General features: G+C 44.7%; 1 protein-coding gene across 2 annotated transcripts in view; it reads right to left on the bottom strand.

The window, feature by feature from the left end:
• Positions 1–4,196: 4,196 nt before the first annotated feature.
• LOC147424661 (uncharacterized protein At5g02240-like) overlaps positions 4,197–10,378 on the bottom strand; it is a 57,404-nt gene continuing 51,222 nt past the window's right edge. For both annotated transcript variants that reach the window (XM_086500179.1, XM_086500180.1), the window contains exon 7: positions 4,197–4,999. In XM_086500179.1, coding sequence (XP_086356305.1) covers positions 4,880–4,999 — 120 coding nt within the window. In that variant the 3' untranslated portion in view covers positions 4,197–4,879. The remainder of the gene's footprint in view (positions 5,000–10,378) is intronic.

Raw genomic sequence — 10,378 nt, 5'->3', positions numbered from 1 at the left:
TACTCGCTATGATCAAGCACCTGAATAAGACCCGTTTCGACCGTCTACACCCTTTAACCTCTGTAATGTTTTCTTCTCTATGTGTCTCTCTCGCTTCTTTCCTTCACTTCCACACTTGGATGTATGCAGGCAGTGTGAATCTAAGTCGTCGATGTTGTTTGTGAAGTAACATTGAACCGTGTGCGCTTTGCCATGGATGCGATCACGATGTGATCTGCATGTAAACTGTGTTCTGAACTCGACAGAGGATGTAATCAGCCTATAAACTGGGTGTGATCCTACATGAGCTTGGTGTAAGCAAGATGTGAATTGTGTGAGCAAGAGATTTTGCTAGTTGCTTTGAGAGAGAGAGAGAGAGAGAGAGAGAGAGAGAGAGAGAGAGAGAGAGAGTGTGTGTGTGTGTGTGTGTGTATACATACTCTCTCTCTCTCTCTCTCTCTCTCTCTCTCTCTCTCTCTCTCTCTCTCTCTCTCTCTCTCTCTCTCTCTCTCTCTCTCTCTTCCCGGTGTGTGTGTGGGTGTGTGTGTGTGTGCGCTAATAAAAAGAGAAAAATGGTATAACCTTTCTATCACCCAAGTGTGGTAGGTTGGTTATGCCATTTCCCTCTTGAATAACAGGTCTTGAGTTCAACTCCTCGTCGGCTAGATCTTTAAGGTCTCTTGGGATAGTTTCCTACGACGTTAAAACTCTCTCTTCTCTCTCTCTCTCTCTCTCTCTCTCTCTCTCTCTCTCTCAGTTGACGTTAAAACTCTCTCTTCTTCTTCTCTCTCTCTCTCTCTCAGTTGAGCCATGCAGTTGGCCCTTTGCACAACATTATGCACATTTTCCTTTGAAAATGCCTTTGTCATATAGACGGGTGACAAAGAAGGAAAATTTGTACACTTTAGGACCAACATTGTGGTTTGTATTTGTGTGGATGTTATATGCTTTGGCCATTTGATCAAGGTGGTTGGTAGTCTTATTGTTGCTATTAAGCATGAAGGCTCTAGCAGATTGGGGGGAATTGTTATGTTATGTCAAAGTTTTTGCAACAATGAAAGAAAACATTTAGTAATGATGCTAGGAATCCAAATAAATCAACTTCAATGTGGCCAAGGATTTCCCACCTAGAAATTTCGACATGCATAGTCTATGGTGTGAATTTACGTGCATTTGTAGCTATTGTGATATTTCTCACTCGCTTTTGGAATTTTTCTTAGCTCTCTTGTTTGACTTAGTTGGCATGTGCTTGTAATTGAAAGGTTTGGGCTCTACAAGTCGCTTCATGTGGCGTGCGTGCCCCACGTTTTGCTTCTCTTATTAACACCAAGATAAACACTTGGATATTGCTTTTTGTTAGTGAGGTGTGGGGTGCCTGATGCATTATTAAGGGGCTTGATATACAATTACCAATCTCACAAACTCGCAAAGTTAAATCATTCATAGTCAAGGCACGAAGCAGTGGCAAGTAGGAAGCTTACTTTCATTATATGTAGTTGGTACTAAACACCGTGCTTTGTTTGATCCAAGGGAACATTGCCACCATCCCATTTCATGATCTAACTAGCAAATTGTTCTTGTGACACTCATGCATCCACAATTGGTTCTTGCTTTATGCTTACAACTCCTGAATATCGTGGTTGAGCAAGACACAACCTGTCCACATGGGAAACAAAATATGGAGCACTTTCACAATTACAATCAATTGTGTTTGTTTAAGACCACTGTTTCTTGAGCAGTAAGAATTTAGGTTGATCTCACCTCTTTTTTGGAATATCATGCATATTGTGGTTGAGCAATATGCGGTTGAGCAAGTAGCATACTTGATTTTAGAGCTTCATAGACATGTTGTATGTTTGGTCAAGATGCCTTAGCGAAACTTTGGTCTCTGGCGCTCTGGCGCTCGCTGCATGAGCTTGAGGGGGCTCCGGGTAGGTCGTCCAGGGGATGGGGAGTCAGTGGCAAGTCCGGGCGGTGCCGGGCGTGGCGGATCGACACCTGCGGGGTCGGGGTCGAGATCTGGGGAGCAGATGAGCCGGAGGCTGGCTCGAGTGGGGGTTCCTGTCGACTCTTGCCCGTCCTTGCAGGGTAGAGGCTCCCTTAACCTATTTTTTGTTGCGGGGCTGGGCAGCAGCCCCCCTCTTCAGTTCGAAGAGAAAAACGCTCGCCTGGTTTTATGGTTCGGTTGGTGTTGTGGCTCGGCCCTCTGTTGGATGTTGTGGGCACCTGCCTCGGGTGACAGCAGGAGCAAGTGGTGGATTCTCTCTTTCCGCCTGGTGGTCTGACGGTTTGTGAGTCTCTCGGTAAGGGCGTGGCCCCCTTCAACAGCCTGTGGTTTTGATGGTGGATGATAGCTATGGTTCAACTGGGTGCGGTTGCTTGTTCGGGATCTCTTCGAAGCATGCGGGTGGCAATGACAGGGCCATCTCCATGGTGGCACTTCGGATCGAGCCCCTGGTGATAGGGACTATGGGCCCCGCCCGATCGGCATTTATGGTATGTACTGAGGGATTGCTGGCATTTGGATTCCTTTCTGCAGGGTGGCTCCCTTAATAGCTGATGTTACTTTGTGGGTTATAGTTGTTTGCTAGTCTGTTGATGCCCTGGCTCGAGGGTGAGCAGGGTTTGTAATGTATTTTTTTTGGGATTATTATCAATATATCACTCACTATTGTGAGTTTTGCAAAAAAAAAAAGATGCCTTAGCGAAACCTTGGTCTACCATATTAGATTTTGAAGTTGACTACAAAGCAGCTTTCACAGATGCATGTATGTATGGTCGAGATGCCGTACTACTCCTGGCTCCTTTAAGTGTCTGCACCACCACAACTAGCTTCAATAGCATTCATAACATATTAGCACTTCCAAAACAAGTGAGGAGCATTGTCATTGTGCCAAGGAGACTTTTATTTGCCTGGCGTATGTACCGACTCACTAATACCTTACTGATCTTTCACAAATAACTTGTATCATGAGAATCTCAATGCTTTGAGTTATTCCTCTTTGTAGAGTAGGGCATGGCACTTCACTATACATCAGTGCCAGCACACATCCTCCAAATAAATGTTAGGATAGTGGACCCCATTATTGTTATATCTTCATTGTATGATACTACTGGTATTTTGTCCTTTGTCATTGTGATTATAATGGGAGCAGTGCCCATGGCTTAGATATGCCCTTCAATAACGCATAAGGCACTGTGGAGTGTGAAGGGAAGGTAGATGCATCGTTACAAGCATGCTGATGTGGCCAATACTTCCAGGCTCGTTCATAAGCGTGCAATGGTAGGTTACTTCCATGTTGAATTGCCCAAGAATTGTGATCACTAGGAGCTCAAGGCACATAACACACCCATGATGCAAAAGTGGAAGTTCCACTGTAAATCTACTACTAGATGTGTTGCTTCAGTTGTGAGCTTTCTCATTTGCCCTTGCATGGTTTTCTAACACAATCCTTTTTTGTCGGTAGTGATGGAGCCTAATTCACTTTCTGACATTGTCAAAGAGAGCAAGGCATTCTTCCTTCTTCCTAGCACGAAACAACATGCACAACTCTAATGAGATGATGCCTTCTAGCCTTTCCTTTTAATACATTGCTTTTGTTATTGAGTTGCCTAGAGAAGACACAAACCACACGCCCTCCCAAGCTTTTCTTTGGGACAATCTCAACAGGACTTGAGATTGTCCCAACCATGAGGACACTATACAAGCTCCTCACCAACTGACCTCTCGCCCGCAATATGCCTTCTAGGCTTATTACTACAAGGAGTTGCTATCTGCATAAAGCAGAGTAGCATCTAAAAGACAAGGCTGCCACTCGGAAAGCATGCACGCACACAAATGCCCGCACACACAATTTTGTGATGAGGATTGAGTTTGCAGCAGTTATTGGTTTTGGCCCAAGATGGACCACATCTGTGAACCTGCTGCTCCAGACATTAATAAATAAGCACGCTGGCCCTGTCTTGGCCTCTGAGACTCAGAGCCCTGCTGAAAGGCTGAACATAGCCCTCCTTGAGCTGCTGCTATAAACCTTGATCTGGTTCAAGGAACCTATGAAATGAGATGTCTTGCGGAAGCGTTAGATAGTCTTCCTCAGACTGGTCCTGTGAAGAGCAAAGGAAGCTGTTTAAACATGATGTGCCAAACATGTATTAATGCGGGCAGAAAAATCTTTTGAAAAGATCAAGGAAAGGGCCAAGAAGATATGACAAAGGCAGGAACAACAATCTCCAACTCAACTACTTACAAATTCTGAATAACAATTTTTTTTTGTCACAAATGGTATGAGATTCAGGTGAGGAGACCTCGCATATGCATCGAGTGACAAGTTTTTTCCCGACATTCGTGGTGGTCAGGTAAATGCCAGGAATCTTTTTCGTGCCGCTGGAATCGAGCCTTGGTGTAAACACCTACATCAACACTTAACCACTAGACTGCAATGCTGTAGGATCGATGACATTTTCAAACAAAATGAAAAGAATGACAAAGGTCGTGTTCTTAAGTGTTCAAAAAATGGTATTGGTTTTTGGCACCATGCTTCGATGCATACCCTCAGTCTTGAGATGTAATTGTAGACCATATAAGACTTGTTTCAGCAAGTCTCTTCTCCAGATTCCTTTGAGCCTAAAGCTCCAAGCCTAAAGGACTTCACATGGACTGTCCTTTTAAGTTCTCTTTACCTTCATTCCCTCTCTGGAGTCTCACATTAAGGCTGCAGGTAGTTTAATCATAGCATTCTTCTCAAGGATTCTTCGAGGAATGCTTACATGGTCATCACATTGTTGCTGTCTTGTACAAGTTTCTCGCTTCCTCTGTGTTCTGGAGGGGCCAGCAGTTCAGGGAAGATAATGCTTTCGAAATCATTGCACTGCACTCTTTGAATTCCGTGTTCTTTGTGTTTTAAAAGGTTGATGAAATTCCACAAAAGAGCTGTTTAAAATCAGTAGTGGGTACTCCTCCACCTTGAGGTTTACTTGATAGATCAAATGCCTTGTTCTTGGCCTCCTCAATAAGCAATGCCTGTCAGAACAGAAATCCCTTAGTCAGCAAAAATCCTCAACTTAGCTTTAACACTAGTCTGGTAACCTAACAGGACATAAAAGTGTCATTTCACGGTTTTGGAAAAAAATTCCAAAACCATAGTAGATCCACTCATTTTGAAAAATCCTTTCATGAGCTTTTAGTTCAAAGACTACTACATATAGAAAAAATGAGAAATTTGTAAAATTTATCATGTCTTGGTCACAACAAGCCTCCAAAGTTGGACCAGTGCATTTTGCCCAAAACAGCTATTTCTTACGGTTGATTGCATATAAATAAGAGTTTGGATTTTTGTAGGACATGAGATAAAATTCCTGGTTAACTTCAATGGGTTGGTGGTCAAAAACATATGGCTACTTTTGCCTCACTATTTTTTTGGGGCAAAGAAAATAGGTGCAAAAAAGTTGCATTTTTACCATTCTATGGACCTATCATCAAAGTTTCTATAATCACGCTCAATACAGATACTATATACATGTTTTCTTAGTTCCCTTTGGGCCCTTGGATCCAAACGGAGCCATGGAGTGTGCCAAAAGAATTATGCATCTCCTACTAAGTGGAACCTTGGGGACAATGATGAAGTGCTAAATACAACAAACATGAAAAAACTGGGTTTAGCATTATGACCTCTAGAATCCTCTAGAAACTACTCAATATCTAGCCAAATTTATTGTTTATGATTAGATATGGATACTACCTACAAAATACACACAATTGGCCCAAGAAACTAGCAATATTGAGAAAGCTATACTTGCTACACTAAAATGTTTCGTATTCTTCAGCAATAAAACAACTCAACCATCATCATATACTATGCTATATAGCATATTAAGTCCCCCAAAACTCAAGGAAGATTAGCTTTATCTTATAAATGACACTTATACAATCAAATTTTCATTTGGATATCAAGAAAGTCACCAAAAAAATCATAAAATTGCTAATTTTGCCCAAAAAACAAGATTAGGCAATTCTTGTAATTTGGTCATAACTTCCAATTTTAACACTTAGTTTTTCCTAGAAGTGTCAAAACATGTTGAGAACTATAAAAGCTTATCCTCTAGCAATCTAAATCTCACAAACATGAAGTTTAGAGTTGTATAGTTGCAAAAATTTGAAAAAAGGCCAAAAACAGGATCCGTTTTTTCACACAGTTTAGGTTCAAAAATGTTGTGCAAGAGTAAAGTTAATGGTGAGATCAATCTTCCAAAAAAAATGTCAAGTTTTTTTCAACTCATAAGGCAACTTTGTGGATATATAACACCTAGAAATTTATTTTCATACTCTTCAAATAATTCAAGCAAATTGGTCACTTAACAGGACACAATAGTGTCCAAGGACATAAAAATGTCATGTTACCATTCTAGAGTTAATGATGCACAACATGCCATAAGTCAATCTTTGACATTTCTGAAATCTACGTAAACAACACTCTACATGACTGGTAGCTTCCTGCAAAAAAGTAACATTGATGTAGCCCAAACTTTTTGTATAAAAGAAAAAGTTCAGGCATCACCAGGCAGGATACAGTCAAAGCTCCCACATAGAGAATCCTAGTGGACAGATCCATTCACATACAGCGCTTGGGATGGCCTACGCTTCAAGGGAAACCACTATACTAGTGTTGCTTACAAAGGAGAATCTAGGATATCATTACCTTACATAGGGAGAGGCCTTCTTGCTTCTTTACTATGGAGGAAATAGGAACCATACTGTAGAGACCCATGTGAACATTCAAGGGATGAGCGCCCCTCCTTGTATTGTGAAGAGAAAAGAGTAACCAAAACCGAGGAATCTACTGCTGGCGATCAAGCTCGTCAACATCAAAGCCGGGTCTCCAACATAACACTACCAACGGGGTCCCTGCAAAATAGGAGATCAACTGAGGAGAGACTCGGAGCAACGCTCAAGTGATATGTGTACCAAGAAAATGCTACGGCACAACATGACAAGCTCCAAGGTGCTTCCCTCAAAGCCTCCAAAGTTCAAGCTGAAGCCACTCACAAACTGTGGCGCACAAGGGGGAGAGCCCCACCATGTGCCCAACTAGTGTCTACCCCACATAATGTCAAGTAGCAGCCTGGATGCCAGTAAGATCCTCTGTCCAGGCAAAAGGGGCAGGGGCACCCATAGTGGCGCTTGATAGTAGTATGGTGGCCGCCATGGAGTATACCTGACAGGAGGCTTCCCACAGACAAATGTCAATATTGTGGACTCGAGGGAACTCCAGAGATACAAGAATGCTCTGAGGACTCAAGTGCAACGCGGGCATATCTGTCTCTGGGAAGTTCCCACATGCGGTGTATAAAGGAGACAGATCTAATGAGCGCCTCCACCACTAGTGGGGGGGCAGCTAGCTCTGCCCGGATAATGGCATGTGGTACTGAAGCCTTGGCTCTACTGAGCCGTGAGATCATAGAGACTAGTGGCTTCTCCATGCCCCCCATCCATCAATGCGACCTGTCCTCCCGTGATGGTCCAATGAAGGTACCCAGATCTCAGCTCCATAGAGCAATGCAAAAGCCTCCAAAGTGTCAAAGAGCCAGAGATTCGTCCGAGGCTCCTGAAACTGAACATGTGAACACATCCTCTCCAATCTACCCAATGCTGCATGGGCTCTGGTCAGTCTAGTCTCTACTGCTCTCCTCAATGAAAATGCTGGTCCACTGAAAACCACTCCAAGGTAAGTGTAAGCATCTATATATTCCACCGTCTCCTGGCCGTATGTGAATGCGGGCGCTGACCTCCTGATCCACTGTGGGGTGGTATTAAATACCATGACCTTGGTTTTACCAAGGTTGACAGACAAACCACTTTCATGGGCGAACCTGTGCAAAGCATCCAAGTGACGTTGCGTCCCCTCCAGAGAGTCGGAGATCAACACAATATCATCAGCATATAACAATAGTGGAATCCATGTCCTTGCCAGCTGTGCACCTCTATCACCATCTCTCTCAATGTAGTCAGAAACCTCATCCACATACATACCAAATAGAGTAGGAGAGAGCGGCAACCCTGCTTCACCCCAATAGTGGAGTGAACAGCTTAGATAGGCCCTCTGAGGTACGTACATGCCCCACTTCTGACCTGTATAATGCCATGACCCCCCAAGTGAGCTCTGTGGGTACTCCCATCTCCTGTAATTTGCGCATCAATCTAGCTCTGGGTACTGTGCCAAATGCTTTGCGGAAGTCCACAAAGCTACAATAGATCCGTCTCCCATGTGATCTGCCCTCCTCAATGATGACTCTGTGTCAAGATATGGTCAAGAGTAGAAAAACCTCTCCTGAACCTTGCCTGCCCGCCGGCTGCACGTATCCTCTCTCTCTTTGCCCATCTGCACAGCTGCTGCTCAAGAACGGATGCATACAACCATGCCAGTGTGTGTCCGATCATGATGGTGCCATAATTCCCAAGCTCCATAGGGTCTCCTAACTTGAAGATAGGTACAATAGTAGATAGGCTCCAAATATCAGGCAAGCCCTCACACATGGCACGGTTTAACATAACTGCTAGTAGATCTCTGGCATGCATGAAGTGCTCAGCCACTAAGCCATCATGATCATCTGCTCTCCTAGTCCTCATCCTGTCAATGGCCTTCCTCTGACGCGTACTGGCCCCAGACCTCTGTAGAGGTAATGGCGGGGGGGACGGGAGGGGCGGGGGGGGGGGTGCTCATGAAAGAGCTGCCATGCCTCACGTGAGTCTTGACTCAAGAATAGCTGGTATAGGTCCTGCTCTAGGCGAGCCAAAAATGCCCTCTTCTTCCACCGCACTAAGCGCCAGAAGTCAATCTGTGACTATCTATGAGTGATGTCCCCTAAAAGCACCTCCCTCTGAAGTCTAGCTCTAGTCTCGCGGCATTCCTTATCATACCAGCTGTTCTGGCGCATGCTCCCAGAACGGCACCTCTGCTCAGGCTAGGTGTGTGGGTATGCCTCTGCTGCTCCATCATGCAATGTCTGTGTCAGTATAGTAGTAAGCTCCTCCAACATGTTGGTACGGGGAGATGACATCATGGTTTCAGGCGCATGGGTTCAGCATAGACAGATTGCCTCCCTTCCAATACTCACTGGATGCACCCTCTCTGACTCCTACACAGTCTGAGATCACCAGGCGCATCCGCCACGACCTGACTCAGCTAGACACCAGGAGGACATGGATACAGCCAGCACAGGAGTTGGACACGAAGATGGCTTTCTACAGAGAGCATCTTCTCCAGCTTACAGAGGATGGTTTTGTGACGAGGCCCAGATACATGGACACCCACTTGTCTCATGGGATACGATGTGCTATTGGCCAGATATGCACATCTTCACACCAGCTGCGGATCGAGACTGGGAGATACAGTGGAGTACCACCAGAGGCCAAAACATGACTCCTGTGTGACATTGATCCTGAGACAAAGTTGCACTACACATGCCACTGTCCCATCTACTACAAGATACGTGGCCGCTTCCACTGCTTGTTCAGAGAGGGCTTCGGACCACTCTCCAGAGTCATGTGGTATGAGGATCAGAGATTCTTGGGTCTGTTTTTGCTCGAGCTGCGTAGACACAGAGAGAGCCTGATGAGGGGAGAGGCTAGCCAGTCTCAGAGACGGATCACAGACTTCTTTAGAGCAGACATTGGACACCCGAAGGAGCTACTACCACAGGAGAGCTCGTCGCCTCACACCAGAGGCACACTGATCGACCGAGCGATCGAGCTAGGGAGTTCCAGACGCCCACAAGTGCGGAGGACTACACAGCATCGACAGAGGCTGCATCAGAGGATTCGGATCACTTTGGCCCGACATGCACGAAGCTCGGTCAGGCTATTGACCATGGAGGAGATTGATGAGATCCGCCAGCGACCGATGTTGGATCTTTTGTGATTGAGTTATCCCACCTAGCTGCTTAGCTCACACCTCGCTACCCTCCTACTCCCTTGAACATGGCTTGTTGTGAGAGGCACCTACGACTGAAGCACCTACGACTGAAGCTTCAAGAGATCCGAGGACTCCTGGACTGGACTATCCTGGGGCACCTCAAGCTGCTCCTGAACTGCATTGGTTTGGTACTTTATTTAACTATTTGGGTATATTTTTGAACACTAGGTGCTAAGCTAGTACTTTCCTTGGCACTTTTTGGTGCTTCTTTATTTCATTTGTTGGTACTGGTTTGGTATTTTTTTGTTACAAGATTTTGAGTCATTTAGGGTACTATTCGTTTTGTCTTGGGTGCTATGTTGGCACAATCCTTGGTACTTTGGGTGCTTTTTTGTTCATTTAATACTCTTTTGACCTATTTTGGTATTGCTTGGTACTTTCTGCTTACAAGTTTTTTGGTCTTATAGGGTACTATTGGGTATGTTGTGGTT

The sequence above is a fragment of the Adiantum capillus-veneris genome, chromosome 25, assembly GCF_014529385.1.
Source record: "Adiantum capillus-veneris isolate H3 chromosome 25, ASM1452938v2, whole genome shotgun sequence".
Lineage (NCBI taxonomy): Eukaryota > Viridiplantae > Streptophyta > Polypodiopsida > Polypodiales > Pteridaceae > Adiantum > Adiantum capillus-veneris.
The sequence above is the reverse complement of the archived record's forward strand: the minus strand, read 5'-3'. Positions and strand labels throughout refer to the sequence as shown.